This window comes from Pimephales promelas, chromosome 7 (genome assembly GCF_988280905.1).
Source record: "Pimephales promelas chromosome 7, fPimPro1.hap1.1, whole genome shotgun sequence".
Taxonomy (NCBI): Eukaryota; Metazoa; Chordata; class Actinopteri; order Cypriniformes; family Leuciscidae; genus Pimephales; species Pimephales promelas.
In genome coordinates this window covers 1,465,344-1,488,014 of record NC_142775.1, presented here as the reverse complement: position 1 = coordinate 1,488,014, position 22,671 = coordinate 1,465,344, and the positions used below count along the sequence as shown (strand labels likewise).

Here is a 22,671-nt window from a genome sequence, read left to right as displayed (position 1 = left end):
AACAGGAACGTTTGACTGTGGTTTAAAAAATACCACAGAGAAACAATGAACTTTTTACTTATACACACTTCAAGCATTATTAAAGACAAGTAAACAGTAATTAAATAAAGGACAAATAAAAAACAACAAATAGATACAATTGAACAAAGATACGATTGAATTGTGTTTTATGATATTCAGGTACAGAAAGTGTAATCAAATGATTTTAACGGTTCAATTCTCTCAAGAATGCATTTGATGATCCTCGATATAAAGCACTTTCATGCGTCCTCTGTATATGTGTTCTTGAATATTGACAGTTGATGATGACGTAATAAAAATTAAGCAAAAGAGTATATAGCACAACTAATATGTGAGTCTGTCTAGATAAAAGACAAAACAAAGTATAATAAACTTTATCATAAATAAACAAGGCTTATCCATCAAGTTAAACATTTTTTTCCATAGTATTTACACTTTATTTATTGCTGACTTTATGAAGTCACTGTAAATGCTTAACAGGATGGACATCTGTCACAGACAAAGATAATAATGTTGTTATCAGAAGATATTTATAATAAAACACCAGAATAGACGAACACAGGGAACCACAACGACCAGGTGACAATGATTTTTCAGGATAATGATTTTTTTTATCTATACTATTTTAGCATTAACATTAACCATACTTTTTTATCTTCTACTTATTCTTGTGGCAGATGTATGCACTTTAATGCTGACACATATGAACTGTGCTTTAAGAACTCAGTCTTTTTAACAATTAGTAATTCTTAATCTTTTTCATCACATCATAGGACAACATGTATTAACCTATATTTCACCATGAATTCCCATGACATCTATTATATATATTTATATGGATCTTGGACAGCAGATTGAAGACTTTTATTTTGGTCTGGTAAAATGACATCATAAAGCTGCGCCGTGCTCCTGCAACTGTTGTGATTACACTGAAGAAAGTTTGGTGATTTTGCGCATTTAAAGAGTTTAAATCGATACACGTCAATTTGATTGTTTTACTAGAGGTATGTGACCATGTTTGAACATTTCTTTGTTATATGCTTAATGTAACTGTGTTTTTTGAGTAAAGCGTATTTGAATGTGAGTTACAGAAAAGATGCTTCTCAATTCGCGCACTATATCTTGTATCAGTTTCTCGTAAACACGAATTCGGGTTTTGGAAAAGTGGTGATGGAGAAACGGAGCTTTTCGAAACTCAATTGAATCTAATGCTTTGCCAAATGATTCACTGATTCGAAGAGCTTGAATCACCGCGCGCTGACGACTCGTGTCGCTCTAAACAGAGTAAAAATACAACGAAAACACAATTATGATGATTAAAAATGACAAATTTCATGAACAAGTCTTAAATGTTTTTATGACAACGTAATCTGTTGAATCTACACATTATTAAATATAACGTGTCTGTAATTCATTTTATATTGTTGGTCTTGTTTTGAGTGATTTTTGTCTGGTCAGTTGATTTAAGTCCATTATCTATCTCTCTGATTGACTCCCTCACCAGTGCGCTGAACTACTGAACTAGAGCTGATTGAAACACACAGAGATTTACTCTGGATTTATTTTTCTTTTTGTTAATTATTCTCATCTTCAACAATTTTTCAAACACACAGGAAAACTCCTGGAGAAACATCTGAGATCCACGTGACACAATTAGATGGCGTTGATTAAACAGGAGAGTGAAGACATAAAGATTGAAGAAGTGTTCAGCGTGAAACATGAAGATACTGAGGAACAAACAGGTTAGTTTCACACAGCCCTATTTAAAGGGGTGGTAAAACATGATTTCACCTTCTAACTTTAGCTAGTGTGGAAATTTGAGCATACCCAGCAAACATGCTCCTTTGGGGCCCGAATGGTTTATTCACAGTCATGTAAAAAATATATACTATACATTACTGTTAAAAACTTTGAGGTCAGTAAGATTTTTTGAATAGCCCTACTTTTGAACAAAATAATTTTACAAAGTAATTATTCCTGGGATGTTAACTGGATTTTCAATAGCTAGCATCTAGTCGTCAGCAAATCGTGAAAAAAAATCAGGAATGTTTGAACAGAACTGTCAAAAGAGTAGCATTTATTTGAAAAAAATTTTGAGTAAAAAAAAAATTAATTATATAAAACCACAACACATTAAGGTAGATTATGAATCCTCTGATAAAATAAATCAATCCCCTCAGATACCGGAGTAACTTGCATTAGGATCAGCATCAACCCCTTTGGATGCTGTGTCAGCAATGCATCTAAAGTGAGAAAAACAACAACAACAATTGAAATGTTAACATAAAAAAATGATTTTAAAAAACGGGGGTTGTTCCAAGTGTAATTTATACACTTGTGTCTTCCCAAGGGTTAGGCCATTTCCACCTCAGAGAACAGAGAATCTTCTGCCCTTTGACTGGAGGATAATTTGAGTTCTGGAAAAATAGTTACAGGTTTTTTATTAATATTAAAAACAAATGTAGGTGGTGTTTGTTGAGAGAGAAACATACAGAGGGCATGATGAAATGAGAGCATGAGAACGATTTACAAAAATTATCAACACAATATATAATTTTCATTGGCGTCATTTACGGGGGGGCGGGTGGGACATGTCCCCACCACTTTTTGCCAGGGTCGATTTTTGTCCCCACCACTTTTGAAACATCTCAAGGGCACAGATGTACCAATACAAATGAAACATCTCCAGGTAACAGCATTCTTTTCATTTGTTTGTTAAATAACAGGCAATCTAGCACTGAAATGTGTTGTCTTCTAAACGCGCTTCAATCCGTTGCAGAGATTCGTTCAGGTGAAATCACAAATCAAAATGCACACAAACGTGTCCCTGTTTCTCATGGGTTTTAATCCGCTCTCGTATATTTTTTTCCCTCATCAAAACATATACAACCACTGATAAACATTATATCAATTCAACAACCACTGATAAACATTATTGGTTTTGATGAGGGGAAAACTATACGAGTGCGGATTAGAACCTCAAACCTCCCGAGTCCCGACACGCTAGGCAAAAATTCTACCTCTGGACCACCACTGTACAAAAATAATTTGTAAAAAAATGGCTGTAAAAAATAATTCTGCATTGTTTATCCTTTTGATCTTCCATTCAAAAAATTGGCAAAATTCTAACCTTTCATTGAAGCAAAAGAATTGAAAGTGGGGGTAAATCACACTATGAAATAAATGTTTTTCTCCAAAACACTCTGGCCATAATTATTGGCACCCTGTTATTAAAAACTTTTTGCCACCTCAGATCTGTAAACTTTTGCCAAGATAACAGATCTGAGTCTTCTCCTATAATGCCTGATGAGTTTGGAGAACACCTGACCAGAGATCAGAGACCATTCCTCCATATAGACTCTCTCCAGATCCATGTTGGTGCTTCATCTCTTCAGTTCACTCCACTCATCAGGTCAGGGTCTGGGACGGTCATGGCAGAAGCTTCATTTTGTGCTCCGTAACTAATTTTTGTGTTGATTTTGATTTTTGTTTTGGATCGTTGTCCTGATGGAAGATCCAACCACGGCCCATTATAAGATTTCTAGCAGAAGGCGTCAGGTTTTTATTTTTTATCTTTTTGTATTTGATAGAATCCATAATGCCATGTATCTGAACAAGATGTCCAGGACCTCCAGCAAATAAATAGGCCCACAACATACAAGATCCAGCAGTATATTTAACCGTAGGCATGGGCTACTCTTCTTCCCTGATTGCACCAAACACATCTGCTGGGTTTGCTGCCAAAAAGCCCCTTTTTTAGTTTCATCTGACCACAGAACCCTGTGCCGTTTGAAGATCCAGTCGTGTCTGACACCTGAATATGCTGGAGTTTGTTTTTGGAGGAGCGAGGAGCATTTTTCTTGAAACCATCTCAAACAACATGTGGGGATGTAGGGGTTGTCTGATATTTTTTTTTTTTTAGTTTTTCTGACCCCAAGACTCAACTAATCTCTGCAATTCTCCATCTGTGATCCTTGAAGAGTCTTTGGACACTCAAACTTTCATCCTCACCGTCCATTAAGGCAAAATAGACACACGTCCTCTTCCTGGCAGAATCATAACATCTTTAGTAGATTATAACTTCTTAATTATTGCCCTGATGGTCAAAATGGGAATTTTCAATTCTTTAGCTATTTTCTTGCATCCACTTTCTATTTTGTGAAGCTCAACAATCTTTTGATGCACATCAGAACCATGTTCTTTGGTTTTATTCATTGTGATGGATGATTCAGGGAATTTGACCTTTGTGCTTCCTCATATTTAAACTCCTTGAAACAAGAAGTCATAGCTGGACAATTTCATGTTCCTAGTCACCATGATGTGCTTAAAAAATTAAATATTAATGGGAATGTACTTCAGAGATATTTTTCTCATAAAAAATTCTAGGGGTGCCAACAATTATGGCCAGAGTGTTTTGGAGAAAAACATTTATTTCATAGTGTGATTTACCCCCACTTTCAATTCTTTTGCTTCAATGAAAGGTTAGAATTTTGCCAATTTTTTGAATGGAAGATCAAAAGGATAAACAATGCAGAATTATTTTTTACAGCCAGTTTTCATCATATTTACTAGGGGTGCCATTAATTCTGAGCACGACTGTATACTCGCTATACTCTGACTTTGTGCTCATTTTTATTTATGTACATAAGGAAGCTACAGGACATCGTCTTTCAAAACATGACCTACTTGAAAGAAAAAAAAAGAATGAATGCCTCATTGTACCCAGCACTTTTGAAAATGCCCTTCCGAATATGTCTCTCCCCAGCACATTTCAAACCAAACTGACGGCCATGATAATTTTGTCAACTTGTACTCACACTCATGACATTCCAAACCTGCATTATTTCTTCTGTGGAAGATTCTTCTGATATTTTAAAAAAATGACTCAATAAAAAGTCTTTTATTTTCATTGATTTTCATTGTATGGACAAAACAGATTAAACATTATTCAAAATTCTTCTTTTGCATTCCACAGAAAAAAGCAAATAATACATTTTTGGAACAACATGAAGAACAACCCCTTAATGTCTTTATCAAGAAATCATTGATGGCTTTAACTTGCAGCATGAATATGTCATTTCTATAAAAGAAAATACAGACAATGTGTCCGACAGTCAAAAATGTACTTGCACAGAAAAAGAGTGACCTCTACCCGAGTGACTCTGTTGGGTTTATTTAGCTGTTTGACACACAACACAATTAAATGAGTCATAACCTAGTATTACCTTGGATACCCACACTCTATTATAGTCTTTCAGGCCTTTCTAAAAAAGAAAAGTGGAAAAAAAATAAACACTAAACACTCTGACCCTTATTTCTGAATGCATTATTGTCTCGCGAGATCAGATGCGATATTTTGGCTGTCGTGGACGGTCATTTTAATAATGCAAATAAAGGGGCTTGCTGATTGGTGGCAGGAAGGAGGGGTTTGACACAGCAGGTAACTTCAGCATATCATTCCAAAATAACATCATGGTGCAAGTTGTGAATGAACCCCATGTCTATGAATGAACCCGACCTGGCCGCGACCTACGTAATTCAAGCATATATATTTGAGCCAGACTCTGAACCAGAGCTGGAAACGGAAGATATTGAGTCAATGGAAGGACGTCTACATCAACATGTCTCTGAATAGTAAAGACAATCATTTTGACTGAGACATAGGTACATTAACACCAGTAACAAGCTAAAACGTTTGTTGCTATTTTCTCCCACATAAGTTTACCTTTTATTTAATGTAGATTACATTAACGGAGATGTAGTCTACTTTTTTTTTAGCTTACAGTGGTTATAGAGATCAACGTTTGCTATCATGTGTTGTTTTTGCCTTGTTTCACCACGCACTTCTTATAACTTACTGTGTTTACTCCGCTCTTACGGTGATTTTCTGAAGTAAAACTGACGCTTCATCTTTTGTGTGATGTACAATAAACTTTATTAAACTCATCAGTATATGTTTGATCATCATTCGGACCTGGTCCGATACAGCAGACTTGTAGGCTATTAATAAATAATGGATACATACAAGCAGATGACAAATACGTTATAATAACCGTAATTTAACTACTAAACTATACCTGTTCCATCTCTATACAGCACTCTGACTCTGTAGGCATTATTGTTCAACTCGAAATGAACGTTGTAAAGGATTCCTGTGTAAAATGTTTAGCGCAGACACCTAAGTTAACGTTGAGCCAGTTGACCAAGAAAGATGCAGAAATGTAGTGCACACGTGAGTTGCTCAGTGGTTGACTGCCAGAAGTCAACCGCGCTGTCCCTCTCCCCTCCTCCCGGGGAGAGGGACAGCGCGGGCTTCCTGCAGCATATGTCTGCGGTGTCCATATATGGTATATCCTGCCCCGTCTTGACGTCAAGTCGGGGGAGAAATTAAAATCTTGTATTTGAGTATCTCTTCCCTTGTTCAGCTATCTCCCACAACTGGTGGTTTTTCGAAGGTAACCCCAGATTGTAGGTCTGTCAGGTTATTGGCCTCTGGCCTTCCCGAAGGATGAGCTTCCACATGCTGTGGTCGCCGGGTTTCAGGCTGCACAATGTACGGCCTTTCTGACATGAGCCCTCATGTTTCGGAGCTCCCCACACAGTGGGTCATCAGGTCTTAGGTCTCATTGACCTTCCTGATTTTGATCCCTCTCTTACTTCCTCAGTGCTCAACAGCGAGTGCTGGGTGGAAACTCATGGATTGAGTGAACGATTCCCGTTGTTTTGAGGTTGAGTCACACTCTCTGGAGGATCCCGTCTCTGTGATCCGAAACTTGATGGTTTCTACTAGCTTCGTGGGCCTTCAGTTTTTGGATGCCTTTCCTAGGCAATTTCCAGAGGCTCTGTCTCGGACGGACAGGCTATGGCCACACTGTGTGTCTTAGTACAGATCACCAGGCCAGCCTGGGGGCATTTCAGGAGGAGCGTTCTCCTGAATAGTGACTGACTGGGGGTCCCTTTGGCCCCATAGCCACACTCCCTAGAAGGGACCCCTTCTATTTGGAAGTTGTGGTCCTAAAGCCTTTGAGCTGGCCCAGATTTACTCACGTTTATTACGTTTTTTGTTTATTCTTAGTTCATTAGCTTGGGCTATGACCGGTAGGGAGTGCTGTCACTGACAGCCCGTTGTGAGGGAATTACTGGTTCTGACAGTTGTCACTGCCTTTTCGGCATGCACTCAATTTCGTTGCCCATAACGTCATTCGACGTATTGTTGAGTTCCCTTCGAAAGGGAACGTCTCAGGTTACGACTGTAACCTATGTTCCCTGAGAACAGGGAACGAGACAATACATCTCGTTGCCATGCCTCGGGGCCTGCCTGCAACAGTCCCTTCAGACGATAGGATGTTGTCACGGTTTCAAGGCGCCCTTTTTATACATCCAGATTGATGCGCTCATCATTCAAGCTGATGATTGCAGCACCTGTGGAGCACACCGGTCTCGCATCTCTCACAGAGGAGCGGAGCCATAAAGGGGGAGTGACGGAGTGGATGATAGAGAGAGGAACAGGCTTGCTTTTGTTTGTATTTTTCAGGGTTTTATTTTGGTTAGCCAGGAGTCGTCCGCTAGGGGCTGCTGGCCGGTAGTTATGTTTTATTTTGGGTAGCCAGCAGTTTTGTGAGGGACTGCTGGCAGGTGTTTTGTTTGTTCATTTCATTTAAATAAAGTTTTATTTTCGATTGTTATCCGGTTCCTGCCTTCTTCTTCCCTGAACCTTGCTACAGTGTTTAACTGTTTTACAAAGCGCGCATTAGTATTTTAAAATGAAAGCAGCCTTCTCAGTGATTTTCATAGTTTTAATATATAAGCCAACTGCATTCCAAAAGACATAAATAATGCCTCTGTGAAGCATTTGTAAGGAAAATTCCCGCGGGAGAGAACGCGCACTGCAAGAGTATTACTTCAAGCAAAGCGGTAAAACAGTGCAACGAAGCCCGCGAATGTCCTTGTAATTCGGTTCATCCCCGAACTTTATGAAATAACGTTACTATGTTTCGGAAGGTTCGAGCGATGTTGTGTGTGTGTGTGTGTGTGAGAGTGAGTAAGAGAGCGAGAGAGAGAATAGAAGCAAGCAGAACACGGTTCGTTTCTGAAGCACGCGCAGCATCATCACGCATCTGTGTTTAAAAACTAAGCTCAGACTCGATTCTGAAATTCTCTGAATCGATCCAGGATTGTTGGGGAGAGAATAAATAACACAATATCACATACATTAAAAATAAACTGTTCTTTTCTGAACGCCAGACCACGTAGCATGGCAAGTTGATGCTTGATCTTGCAGACTGCTCCCACGTGTCACGTGACCAGTGTAATCGCAGCTCTCGCGATTACAAAATCGCGTTTCATCAAAGCGCGATTTTATCGCAAATGCAATTAATTGTTCAGCCCTAGTCTTTTTCTGTCTTCTCCGGTGTGAACCAACTAATTATTCACAAGGGGGTTGGGCCATTGATGCCCATTCGCAGATTGCCTTGTTTTTTAAAAATTTTTGCCAAAATTTAAAAGAATCTATTGTGTTACGTGAATGATTAGGCAGGATGATTTTCAGATCATTTTGAAGCAAAAACTCTAGGCGACAACTTCCATTAGTCAAAACTCTTGTGGACACATATTTAGTATGTGTTTTGTGGCCTTATTTCAGAAACTTTAATTTTTAGTTTTTTTCAATAACCATGCATAAAGGATATTCTCTCAAAAACAAGCATTGTACATACATGTTGCTCACATATTATGGTAGCTCCGTTTGTGCTATATAGAGTGAATTTACTCCTTTGCAATTAACATGTTTATAAATAACTGAAAAAAGCACAAATGTCAGTGCATGTCAAAACATCCAAAGGGCCCCAAAAACTCCTTAGACCCCCCTTAGTCACCATTAATGATTGCATTGTATTTTCTGTAATTGGTGTATACATCAGACCGTTTTTATCAATTTTGAATTGATGGATATGTATTTTGTAAATGTATGTAGTGTATTTGTTGTTTAGTGCTTGCTTTGTGTCTTCTGTTTTGGTTTTGTCTACCTGCCCAGGGACAACAGATGCAAATTAGCTGTTAGCTAACTCTGGTGCAAATGTTTAAATTGTGCGTTGTCCCTGTCAAATAAACAGTAAATAAACAAAATGGGCACAAGATGTGTAGTTATCTTATTTGCCAATGACATGATAATGACAGCGGACAACCATGAGTAATGGATTATAATATATAATACAATAAGTTTCTGAGTTTATTTTCTGTCCTTAGTCTGCATTTTGTTGTGTTTAGGTGTCCTAAAAATTGGTGCTGGAAAAAGTGCTTGAAAGTCCGGAAAGATAGCAGACAAGTCCTCTTTCAGTAGACTTATTTCTGTAGGCTTTGATGCCTTGAGTTTGTTTTTATGTCTGCTGTTTTTGTGCCATTAAACTGTTTTCAGCTTGTATTTATTTGTCTGTTTTGCTTTAGACCTGATGCTGCTGAAAGAGGAGAGTCAAGAACTGAATGGAATGGAAGAGAAAGATCAGAATGAGAAACATGATTTCATTACTGGAGAGAAATCCACAAAGATGGAAAAGTCTCGCTCACGAAAAAGAACTCAAAAGACCAAACCTAACAATTATTTCACTTGCCGTCAATGTGGAAAGAAATTCAGTAAAAAACAAAACCTTAAAGTTCACATGAGAGTTCACACTAGAGCGAAGCCTTTCACATGCCAACAATGTGGAAAGAGTTTTACTGTAATGCACGGCCTTAAAGTTCACATGAGAGTTCACACTGGAGAGAGCTGTTTTACCTGCCAACAGTGTGGAAAGAGTTTCACTCAAAAACAAAACCTTAAAGTCCACATGGTAGTTCACACTGGAGAGAAGCCTTTCACATGCCAACAGTGTGGAAAGAGTTTCACTCAAAAACACAACCTGGAAATCCACATGAGAGTTCACACTGGAGAGAGCTGTTTTATTTGCCAACAGTGTGGAAAGAGTTTTACTCATAAACACAGCTTTAACGTCCACATGAGAGTTCACACTGAAGAGAAGCCTTTCACGTGCCAACAATGTGGAAAGAGTTTCACTAAAAAACAACAGCTTAAAGTCCATATGGTAGTTCATACTGGAGTGAAGCCTTTCACATGCCAACAGTGTGGAAAGAGTTTCACTCAAAAACCAAACCTTAAAGTCCACATGAGAGCTCACACTGGAGAGAAGCCTTTCACATGCCAACAGTGTGGAAAAAGTTTTACTCAAAAACACAACCTGGAAATCCACATGAGAATTCACCCTGGAGAGAGTCCTTTCACATGCCAACAGTGTGGAAAGAGTTTCACTCAAAAACCAAACCTTGAAGCCCACATGAGAGTTCACACTGGAGAGAGTCCTTTCACATGCCAACAGTGTGGAAAGAGTTTTACTGTAATGCAAAGCCTTAAAGTTCACATGAGGTTTCACACTGGAGAGAGCGGTTTTACCTGCCAACAGTGTGGAAAGCGTTTCAGTCAAAAACCAAACCTTAAAGTCCACATGAGAGTTCACACTGGAGAGAGGCCTTTCACATGCCAACAGTGTGGAAAGAGTTTCACTCAAAAACACAGTCTGGAAATCCACATGAGACTTCACACTGGAGAGAAGCCTTTCACATGCCAACAGTGTGGAAAGAGTTTCACTAAAAAAAACTACCTTAACGTCCACATGAGACTTCACTCTGGAGAGAGTCCTTTCACATGCCAACAGTGTGGAAAGAGTTTTACTGTAATGCAAAGCCTTAAAGTTCACATGAGACTTCACACTGGAGAGAAGCCTTTCAGCTGCCAACAGTGTGGAAAGAGTTTCACTCATAATCACAGCTTTAACGTCCACATGAGAGCTCACACTGGAGAGAAGCCTTTCACATGCCAACAGTGTGGAAAGAGTTTCACTCGAAAGCAACGCCTTAAAGCCCACATGAGAATTCACACTGGAAAGCCTTAAAAGCCTTACAACAGTTGTAAATCTTAGAAATCAAATTATCATTCACACTGGAGAGAGTTTATTGGGAGAAAAAAACTTTGTGATCAGTGTGGAAAATTCGCACGTAAAGTAACCTTTAATTGCCACATGAGACTTCACATTGGAGAGAAGCCTTTCATCTGTAAACTGTGTAGCAAGAGTTTTTCACAAGAAGTACTTGCACAGGAGAGAAGCGGTTCATGTTTGAAATTGCTGTGAAATGGCACAACGTAACTGAATGATTTTACATAAAATTACAAAAACTGAATGAAATAAGAACATAAGGTAACACTTAATTTTACGGTGTCTGTGATACAGACTAATTACTTACAGGAGAACTCCGGGCAATTTTTTATTTAAATCTTGATCGTTAGACCTTTGTGAGTACTGACTAGAAAAAAACGAACCAGATTGGTGCTTGCAACATGGAGCTGCGGCCGCGAATGCCCAGAGCTCCCACCCAGATAAAACAGCATCTATGGGGGCATGAACATAAACAGCGTTTTTGTGACTCTTAAAGGAAAACTCCAGTGTAAATGAACCTTTGGTCTAATAAAACATCGGTACCTAGTCAATCGTTCTCTGAGATTTGTTTTCATGATAATCGAATGTAAAGAGTTTTATCTCAAAAAACTGTTTAACGTATAATGCTAGTAATGGGGGCATTTACTAAGTAAAAAGAAATCGCTAGTTCCATTTTGTAGTCACTCCGAGTTACGTAGGATGACAGAGAATGGGGGTTTCGCATATAAAGTCAATCCTCTTCGAGTATTAAAAAACGAGCCAATGGCAGGAAAATGCCATGGGTCTGCGGAATTTGCATAGCGTATTTCCACCACCTCGTGAGTATGAAAGGAGGAAGCGGACGCAACCGCAGTATGTTTTCACTTCGGAGCCAAGAGAACTTCTTCACTCCACAAGCCACACAATCTGAGTTAACTTCTGTGACTCACCTCTGATGGTCGCAGGGAGCCGCCCCTGCCCATACCAGCCTCGCAGCCCTGCTGCGTCGCTCCCGTTACCGGCAGCTCAGGTATGGCTTTCAGTTCTTCAGGGAGTGGTCGCAGGTCCACTCTTTCTTCCGGTGGAGGGCTAGGGGAGAATCTTTTTCTTCAAAGAACTCCATTCTATCTCTGAGCACACAGAGCAAGATGAAAGTGCGCAACGCCCCCGTGCCTCGCCACTCTCATTCTCCTCTGTCTCTGAGGGTGCGGATGGGAGTGTGTCGTTCCTGGACCACGCCACTCCCATCCCCCTCTATCGCCAAAACCCCCGGCAGAGCAGACGCCTGTGGAACGCTTGTCCTTCCCTGATCTCCTCTGTCGGGGAGCAGAGTTTGATTGTGCACCCGCGGGGGTAACACCTGTGGCTTGGATGATTACACTGGATCAGTTTTTGGGAGCTTGGCTAGAGCTCCCCAATCTGTCCTGTTGGATCGTCCGAACGATCAGGCTAGGACGTGTACTTTCATGTCTCCATCTTCCCTCGACACAGACCGTTCTTCGGTTTGCTTTCGAGGGACAGGCATATCAGTACACGGTTCTCCCATTTGGGTTGGCTCGGTCCCCTCGCGTCTTTACGAAGATCGTCGATGCAGCCCGTGTTCCCCTCCACAAACACAGGGTTCGCATCCTGAATTATCGCGATGATTGGCTGATCCTAGCACATTCTCGACATCAGGTCTGCGAACAGAGAGATCTTGTGCTCTGGCACCTAACCTGTCTGGGCCTTCGGGTCAACTGGGAGAAGAGCAAACTTTGCCCCGTGCAGAGGATCTCTTTTCTCGGTATGGAGATAGACTCGGTCTCGATGTCCGAGCAGCTCACAAACGAGCGCGCACACTCACTGCTGACTTGTCTTCAACAGTTCGAGGGCAAGAGTGCGGTCTCACTGAAACTTTTTCAGAGGCTCCTGGGGCATATGGCATCCGCAGCCGCGGCAACGCCACTCGGATTGCTTCATATGAGACTGCTTCAGCTGTGGCTTCGTGATCGAGTCCCGAGGTGAGCATGGCATCACGGTACGCTCAGAGTTCCAGTAACTCCGACCTGCCGTCAGACTTTCTTCCCGTGGACGAACCTCAGCTTTTTACGGGCCGGTGTCCCTCTGCAGCGAGTTTCCAGGCAGGCATGTTGTTGTCCAGTCTCTGGCGAATGGCAACTCCATCCCCAGTTGGTCCAGCTGATATGGGACCAGTTCGGGGAGGCACAGATAGATCTGTTCGCTTCCCACGACTCATCCCATTGTGCCCTGGCCTTGGCGCACAGCTTGCCGCAGGGTCTACGCAAGTATGCGTTTCCCCCAGTGAACCTTCTCGCACGGACTCTGTGCAAGATCAAGGAGGACCAGGAGCAGGTCTTGCTGGTCGCCCCATATTGGCTCACCAAGACCTGGTTCTCCGAACTGATACTCCTCGCGACAGCACCTCCTTGGCCAATTCCTCTGAGGAAGGACCTCCTCTCTCAGAGATGGACACCCTCGTCCCGATCTGTGGAGGCTACATGTGTGGCTCCTGGATGGGACCTGGCTACCATCACTGACTACCATCACACACCTATGCGTTGAAGTGGAACCTCCTCGTCAACTGTTACTCTTCTTGCCGAGAAGACCCCCGGAGATGCTCGATCAGCGTCGTGATTTCCTTCCTGCAAGAAGGGTTGGAGCGTAGGCTGTCTCCCTCCACCCTGAAAGTGTATGTGGCTGCTATTGCCGCATTTCATGAAGCAGTTGAAGGTAAGTCTTTGAGAAACACCTGATCATCAGGTTCTTGAGGGGAGCGAGGAGGTTGAATCCTCCTCGCCCTCCTCTCGTACCCTCTTGGGACCTCTCAGTGGTTTTAAGTGCCCTGGAGAGGCCTCCCTTCGAGCCTCTGCAATCAGTTGAGATTAAGTTCCTGTCTATGAAGACAGCGCTCCTGGTTGCACTGGCCTCCATCAAGAGGGTAGGGGACCTGCATGCAATAGATTGAGGTTTTTGTTAAAGTTGATGAAAGTATGGTGAATTTTAAGGCTTGTACAGATTAATCAAAATGCTTCTTATTGCCTTGTCATGTGTAACTACATATTGCTTGAAATAAATTAATAAAATATAAAATAAATAAAAAATAACAATAAGTGAGTCAAAAAAATCAAAAATCAAAATGGAAATGCAAATTAAGCTGTTTTATGTATTGATTATTGTTATGCTTGCTTTACTCACAGGAACATGGGAGGAGTTGATGTATCCGATGCCCTCATTGGGTATTACACAGTGCTGCGGAAAACTAGAAAGTGGTACCACATTTTGTTCTACCACTTTTTTGACATTGCGTTCATAATCCACCGGTAACTGGCTGCACTAAAAACCAAAGAGAATTTCGAGAAGCTCTTGTTTGTGAGCTTGATGCCTTCTTTAAAACAAGACCAGAATGAGGATTAAATTGAAAAGCGTTCCAGAATTACATTCATTTGAATTTCGACATCAACTTTGCAGGCCTACACTCAAAAACGGGTGTGACAGTTAACAGGTTAAATTATGTTCTTAATTATGAATGAGTGAAACGCTTTGCAGAGCGGTCTGAATCCACTCGCATTCGCTTGGACTGCTCTCTCACTGAATCAGCTGAAACGATTTATCAGTCAGTAAAACAAACCGACGGCATCGCGAGAACAACCAGCGCTGTTTTTCACTTGTTTTCCTCTGTGAACATGTGCTGATTGGATGTCTAGGGTTGGGTATTGTTTGAATTTTAACAGGTCATATTCCGATTTCGATTCTACTTATCGATTCCTAATAAGATATATAAAAAAAACTTTAGATATCAGTCACATTTAGTCTTATTGGAAAAGATTTAGTTGTAGCTGAATATCATGATCAAAAATCAACAGGCTAAAGAACAGGAACGTTTGACTGTGGTTTAAAAAATACCACAGAGAAACAATGAACTTAACTAATACACACTTCAAGCATTATTAAAGACAAGTAAACAGTAATTAAATAAAGGACAAGCAAAAAACAACAAATAGATACAATTGAACAAAGATACGATTGAATTGTGTTTTATGATATTCAGGTACAGAAAGTGTAATCAAATGATTTTTAACGGTTCAATTCTCTCAAGAATACATTTGATGATCCTCGATATCAAGCCCTTTCATGCGTCCTCTGTATATGTGTTCTGGAATATTGACAGTTGATGATGACGTAATAAAAATTAAGCAAAAGAGTATATAGCACAAATAATGTGAGTCTGTGTAGATAAAAGATAAAACAAAGTATAATAAACTTTATCATAAATAAACAAGGCTTATCCATCAAGTTAAATATTTTTTTTCCCATAGTATTTACATTTTATTTTTTGCTGACTTTATGAAATCATTGTAAATGCTTAACAGGATGGACATCTGTCACAGACAAAAATAATAATGTTGGTATCAGAAGATGTTTATAATAAAACACCAGAAAAGACTAACACAGGGAACCACAACGACCAGGTGACATGCAGGATAATGATTTTTTTTATCTATACTATTTTAGCATTAAAATTAACCATACTTTTTTTTTATCTTCTACTTATTCTTGTGGCAGATGGATGCACTTTAATGCTGACACATATGAACTGTGCTTTAAGAACTCATTCAATCTTTTTAACAATTAGTAAATCTTTTTCATCACAACATAGGACAACATGTATTAACCTATATTTCACCATGAATTCCCATGACATCTATTATATATATTTCTATGTACTATGGATCTTGGACAGCAGATTGAACAAGACTTTTATTTTGGTCTGGTGAAATGACATCAAAGCTGCGCCGTGCTCCTGCAACTGTTATGATTAGACTGAAGAAAGTTTGGTGGTTTTGCGCATTTAAAGAGAGTTCAAATCGATAAACGTCAATTTGATTGTTTTTACAAGAGGTATGTGACCATGTTTGAACATTTTTTTGTTATGCTTAATGCAACAACTTTGTTTTTTGAGTAAAGCGTATTTGAATATGAGTTACAGAAAAGGTGCGTCTCAATTCGCGCACTGTATCTTGTATCAGTTTCTCGTAAACACGAATTCGGGTTTTGGAAAAGTGGTAATGGAGAAACGAAGCTTTTCGAAACTCAATTGAATCCAATGCTTTGCCAAATGATTCACTGATTCGAAGCGCTTGAATCACTGCGCGCTGACGAATCCTGCCGCTCTAAACAGTGTAAAAATACAACGAAAACACAAATATGATGATTAACAATGATAAATTTCAAGAACAAGTCTTAAATGTTTTTATGACAACTTAATCTTTTGAATCTACAAATTATTAAATATAAAGTGTCTGTAATTTATTTTATATTGTTGGTCTTGTTTTGAGTGATTTTTGTCTGATGAGTTGATTTAAGTCCATTATCTCTCTCTCTGATTGACTCCCTCACCAGTGCGCTGAACTACTGAACTAGAGCTGATTGAAACACACAGAGATTTATTGTGGATTTATTTCTCTTTCTGTTAATTATTCTCATATTCAACAATTTTTCTAACAGGAAAACTCCTGGAGAAACATCTGAGATCCACGTGACACTATTATAAAGATGGCGTTGATTAAACAGGAGAGTGAAGACATAAAGATTGAAGAAGTGTTCAGCCTGAAACAAGAAGATACTGAGGAAAAAACAGGTTAGTTTCATTCAGCCCTATTTAAAGGGGTGGTAAAACATGATTTCACCTTCTAACTGTGTGTAAAGTTGCTGTTTGAGCATACCCAGCAAACATGCTCCTTTGGGGCCCGAATGGTTTATTCACAGTCATGTAAAAAATATATACTATACATTACCATTCAAAACTGTGGGACTGTCAAAAGAGTAGCATTTATTTGAAAAAGATTGAGTAAAAAAAAGTTAAAACAAGAAAAAAAAATCATATAAAACCACATCACAACACTTTAAGGTAGATTATGAATCCTCTAATAAAATAAATCAATCCCCTCGGATACCGGAGTAACTTGCATTAGAATCGGCATCAACCCCTTTGGATGCTGTGTCAGCATCTAAAGTGAGAAAAACAACAACAACAATTGAAATGTTAACATAAAAAAAGATTTTAAAAAACAGGGGTTGTTCCAAGTGTAATTTATACACTTGTGTCTTCCCAAGGGTTAGGCCATTTCCACCTCAGAGAACAGAGAATCTTCGGCCCTTTGACTGGAGGATAATTTGAGTTCCGGAAAAATAGTTACAGGTTTTTCATTAATATTAAAAACAAATGTAGGTGGTGTTTATTGAGAGAGAAACATACAGAGGGCATGATGAAATGAGAGCATGAGAACGATTTACAAAAATTATCAACACAATATAAAATTTTCATAGGCGTCATTTACGGGGGGATGGGGGGTACATGTCCCACCACTTTTTGCCAGCGTCGATTTTGTCCCCACCACTTTTTAAACATCTCACGGCACAGATGTACCAGTACAAATAAAACATTTCCAGTTAACAGCATTCGTTTCATTTGTTTGCTGATGGTCTTCAAAAAAAAGTCACACTTCTGGTCTTCGGGGTCTATTGGACCCCAGACAATAAGATCTAATTTTGTAACAGAATAATATATATTTTTTAAACAAATATAATTTTACTCTGTTTATTAATGTTTTTACTGAACATTTGTGTAGTTTTTGGAGGATTTGTGATTTTTTTTTTTTTAATTTATTTATTTCTATAAATAAAAAAATATTTATTTAAATAGGATCTTTACAAAAAACAGCATTTTATGTTAAATAGACTTTATAACAGACCCAGATTTCAAACTTTCATTCCTGGGGATACCATGGATAATTTTACAAGTTTGAATGTAAGATTTTTGCCCATTTTTTTGAAAATACAGGTTAAAGTTTGTAAAAGTCACTTTAACCACTAGATGTCTATAGAGCTCCACTAGATGTCTATAGAGCTCCACTAGGCCTATATAAGGCCTACATACTATTTGAATTACTGAAAGATTTAGTTTCTAAAGTTGGATTCATATCTAAATATTATAAAATTACGATTATAACAAAAATAAAATACTTTTTGTCAAAGTTTAGCATTTGTTTTTGTAAAAAAAAAAAAGAAGTAAATTGGGAAGAAAATCGAACAACTAGGAACAATAGTTTGGAACAATAGAACAATAGATGGTCTCATCTCTTCTATCTTTTTTATAGCCTTACAAATGTATTCATGTGTGTGTGTTTCAATGTGTCTTAGTGTTACCAATTAATTTTTGCATGGGGAGAGAAACTTAACTTCAGCCATGGGTCAAAATATGGCCTACGCCTATAGCGTATTCTGTGTTCAACGATCGTCAATTTTAATGGCGCAGTTAAAGAAAAAAAATCAAGTACAATTTCGATAACTCTAGTGTTGACCTGATAATCACTCTTTTGTGTGTTAAACACAATCTAATTAATACAGACAACTTCATTATAGCTAAAGAAAAACAACATATTAAAAATATAGCTGCAAGCAGCAATACAGGGGCCAAGCCCTGAAGTAGCAGCAACTCTACCTTGCCCTCCTCCTCTTCCGTCCCTTGCCATCTCCTCCCTCCCTTGCCATCTCCTCCTCCCTCCCTTGCCATCTCCTCTTCCGTCCCTTGCCATCTCCTCCTCCGTCCCTTGCCATCTCCTCTTCCTTCCCCTGCCCTCCTCTTCCTTCCCCTGCCCTCCTCTTCCTTCCCCTGCCCTCCTCTTCCTTCCCTTGCCATCTCATCTTCCTTCCCTTGCCCTCCTCTTCCTTCCCTTGCCATCTCATCTTCCTTCCCTTGCCATCTCATCTTCCTTCCCTTGCCATCTCATCTTCCTTCCCTTGCCATCTCATCTTCCTTCCCTTGCCCTCCTCTTCCTTCCCTTGCCATCTCATCTTCCTTCCCTTGCCCTCTTCCTTCCCTTGCCATCTCATCTTCCTTCCCTTGCCCTCCTCTTCCGTCCCTTGCCCCCTCATCTTCCTGCCCCTGCCCTCCTCTTCCGTCCCTTGCCCTCTCCTCTTCCGTCCCTTGCCCCCTCATCTTCCTTCCCCTGCCCTCCTCTTCCGTCCCTTGCCCCCTCATCTTCCTTCCCCTGCCCTCCTCTTCCTTCCCTTGCCATCTCATCTTCCTTCGCTTGCCCTCCTCTTCCGTCCCTTGCCCTCTCCTCTTCCGTCTCTTGCCCCCCCATCTTCCGTCCCTTGCCCCCTCATCTTTCTTTCCCTTGCCCCCTTCTCTTCCTTCACCCGCCCTGTTCAGCGATCAGGTTTCACTCATGGCTCAGCATGTTTTGTTTAGATGAAAATGAACACAGTATGAACAAAATACACTTATTTATAATTCAAGAGGAAGAAAGATTGGTGCAGCACTTACTTGGATAATAAAGGAGCTGAAATTACACAATATTACATAGATTTTTGTAAAGTTGTCGATTTCACTGTCTACGGGTCAGTTGCTTGACACTCATCACGTTGCGCCACTTGGCAGACATGGATCTATACAGCTGCTGAAACTAAGTAGTTTCAAGAGAGAATCAGGTCAAAATTAAGAACTTTGAATAAAATGCAGAGCATATTGTGATGAAAAAGTTTATATTAAATCATCCAAAATTGGTCAGATTACTACTGCAGGTGTGGCAATTTTTCCTACTTGTGGTTCATAGGGCTGCAAAAAAAGCACTGCATGATGTATGCGACAGCTTTAATTGAGACCATTCTTAGGCACAATGCCTGGAACAGATGGTATACTAAGTTTATTTTTTCCAGATCAAAGGGTTCAAAAATTTTTTGAACTGGTGGTGCTATGGAGTTGGCCCTAAAGACTCAAAAATTGGTCCAATTACTATTCATTATAATTACTAGAAGTGTGCCAAATTAGAACATTTGAAAAAAAAATGTTGTCAGTAGTACAAGTGACAATAACCTCACAATTAAGATTTTTTTAAATATAAATTTGCTGCATGTGATATTTTTGGAATTACGTTCTCAGACAGAAACCATGTCTAGAACTGAAACAACTTTTCCACCACTTATGGTGAACTTTGTGGTGAACTTTTCCACCACTTCGATCCCATGACCGCAATGGTTCAGGATTCATGACACGTGGTTTAGCAGCTTGCGCTACACAAAGGACGCAAGTAATAGAGCTGCAGAGGAGAGGCTTCAGTATACGAATACGCACACAAAATCATGTTAACTCGATTCGCATGCTAAGCTAGCTCAATGCTAATGTAGCTTATGGTTATCCTGATCGCTGAAGAGCCACATTCAAAAGAATGGCACCTGGTTAGCATGTTAAACAATTATTATGCTAAGCTAACTAGCATAAGGCAACAAACACAGGCTAGGTCAACTTTGGAGACAAATATCTCTCAAATGGTAGCAAATATCAAAAATCTGTTCAGTCATTTCTGTGCGGCTCAGTCCAAAGATCATCTGATTTTTTTGGACAAATTTGAGCAAGATTTGAAGGAGGAGTAGCGAAAAAAATGTTTTTCATTTGCTCCAATATGGCGGACAGTCACTTCCTCGGGTCCCACTTTAAGTGGCGTCCTGTCCCTTAAGTAGGCTACGAGGACGCCCTTCCCTGGCTACTTCTGGAAGTAGCTTCCTCTTGCTGAAGTAAGCTCCCACAGGTTGTGGTCACCCGGCTGGGTCTCACTGACCTTCCTGAGTACGAGCTCCTACCCGATGTGGTCGCCAGGTTACAGGCCTTACCAGGCCTTCCTGGTTATGAGCTCCCACATACTGTTATCGCCAGGTAACAGGTCTTACCAGGCCTTCCTGGTTACGAGCTTCCACATACTGTGGTCGCCAGGTTATAGGCCTTACCAGGCCTTCCATACTCTGGTCACCTCTGGTTTTGTGCCATTAAACTGTTTTCAACTTGTATTTATTTGTCTGTTTTGCTTTAGACCTGATGCTGCTGAAAGAGGAGAGTCAAGAACTGAATGGAATGGAAGAGAAAGATCAGAATGAGAAACATGATTTCATGACTGAAGAGAAATCCACAAAGATGGAAAAGTCTCGCTCACGAAAAAGAACTCAAAAGACCAAACCGAACAATTATTTCACTTGCCGTCAATGTGGAAAGAAATTCAGTAAAAAACAAAACCTTAAAGTTCACATGAGAGTTCACACTAGAGAGAAGCCTTTCACATGCCAACAATGTGGAAAGAGTTTTACTGTAATGCACAGCCTTAAAACTCACATGAGAATTCACACTAGAGAGAAGCCTTTCACATGCCAACAATGTGGAAAGAGTTTTACTGTAATGCACGGCCTTAAAGATCACATGAGAGTTCACACTGGAGAGAGCTGTTTTACCTGCCAACAGTGTGGAAAGAGTTTCATTCAAAAACAAAACCTTAACGTCCACATGAGAGTTCACACTGGAGAGAAGCCTTTCACATGCCAACAATGTGGAAAGAGTTTCACTCAAAAAAACAACCTTAACGTCCACATGAGAGTTCACACTGGAGATTGCTGTTTTATCTGCCAACAGTGTGGAAAGAGTTTTACTCATAAACACAGCTTTGACGTCCACATGAGAGTTCACACTGGAGAGAAGCCTTTCACGTGCCAACAATGTGGAAAGAGTTTCACTAAAAAACAACAGCTTAAAGTCCACATGGTAGTTCACACTGGAGAGAAGCCTTTCACATGCCAACAGTGTGGAAAGAGTTTCACTCAAAAACCAAACCTTAAAGTCCACATGAGAGCTCACACTGGAGAGAAGCCTTTCAGCTGCCAACAGTGTGGAAGGAGTTTCACTCAAAAACACAACCTGGAAATCCACATGAGAGTTCACCCTGGAGAGAAGCCTTTCACATGCCAACAGTGTGGAAAGTGTTTCACTCGAAAGCAACGCCTTAAAGTCCACATGAGAATTCACACTAGATAAAAGCCTTTCAACAGTTGTAAATCTTAGAAATCACATTATTATTCACACTGGAGAGAGTTTATTGGGAGAAAAAAACTTTTATGATCAGTGTGGAAAATTCACACGTAAAGTAACCTTTAATTGCCACATGAGACTTCACATTGGAGAGAAGCCTTTCATCTGTAAACTGTGTAGCAAGAGTTTTTCACAAGAAGTACTTGCACAGGAGAGAAGCGTTCATGTTTCAAAGTTCATGTTTGAAATTGCTGTGAAATGGCACAACGTAACTGAATGATTTTACATAAAATTACAAAAACTGAATGAAATAACACTTAACACTGTTAAGGTAACACTTAATTTTGCGGTGTCTGTGGTACGGAGTAATTACTTGCAGGAGAACCCAGACAATTTTTCATTTAATCTTGATCGTTAGACCTTTGTGAGTACCGACTATAGAAAAAAAAAAGAAACGAACCAGATTGGTGCTTGCAACGTGGAGCTGCGGCCGCGAATGCCCAGAGCTCCCACCCAGCTAAAACGGCATCTATGGGGGCATGAAAATAAACAGCGTTTTTGTGCCTCTTAAAGGAAAATTCTGGTGCAAAATGAATCTTTGGTCTAATAAAACATCGGTACCTAGTCAATCGTTCTCTGAGATTTGTTTTCATGATAATCGAATGTAAAGAGTTTTATCTCTAAAAACTGTTTAGCGTGTAATGCTAGTAATGGGGGCATTTACTAAGTAAAAAGAAATCGCTAGTTCCCTTTTGTAGTCACTCCGAGTTACGTCGGATGACGGAGAATGGGGGTTTCGCATAGAAAGCCAATCCTCTTCGAGTATTAAAAAACGAG

At 39.9% G+C, this 22,671-nt stretch overlaps 2 protein-coding genes across 2 annotated transcripts; both read left to right on the top strand.

The window, feature by feature from the left end:
• Positions 1-902: 902 nt before the first annotated feature.
• Positions 903-11,091, top strand: LOC120475111 (uncharacterized). The gene is made up of 3 exons (XM_039665855.2): positions 903-1,025; positions 1,635-1,763; positions 9,463-11,091. Exons 2-3 carry the CDS (start codon positions 1,679-1,681, stop codon positions 10,959-10,961), a joined length of 1,584 nt encoding a protein of 527 aa, XP_039521789.2. The 5' UTR covers positions 903-1,025; positions 1,635-1,678; the 3' UTR covers positions 10,962-11,091.
• Positions 11,092-15,626: 4,535 nt separating this feature from the next.
• On the top strand, positions 15,627-21,982 carry LOC148978166 (uncharacterized). The gene is made up of 3 exons (XM_089133606.1): positions 15,627-15,881; positions 16,488-16,620; positions 20,852-21,982. Exons 2-3 carry the CDS (start codon positions 16,536-16,538, stop codon positions 21,838-21,840), a joined length of 1,074 nt encoding a protein of 357 aa, XP_088989732.1. The 5' UTR covers positions 15,627-15,881; positions 16,488-16,535; the 3' UTR covers positions 21,841-21,982.
• Positions 21,983-22,671: the final 689 nt, after the last annotated feature.

Coding starts and splice junctions, on each gene's coding strand:
- LOC120475111 (XM_039665855.2), top strand. CDS start 1,679: ATGGCGTTGATTAAACAGGAGAGTGAAGACATAAAGATTGAAGAAGTG. Junction 1,764..9,462: donor AGATACTGAGGAACAAACAG/GTTAGTTTCACA, acceptor GTTTTGCTTTAG/ACCTGATGCTGCTGAAAGAG.
- LOC148978166 (XM_089133606.1), top strand. CDS start 16,536: ATGGCGTTGATTAAACAGGAGAGTGAAGACATAAAGATTGAAGAAGTG. Junction 16,621..20,851: donor AGATACTGAGGAAAAAACAG/GTTAGTTTCATT, acceptor GTTTTGCTTTAG/ACCTGATGCTGCTGAAAGAG.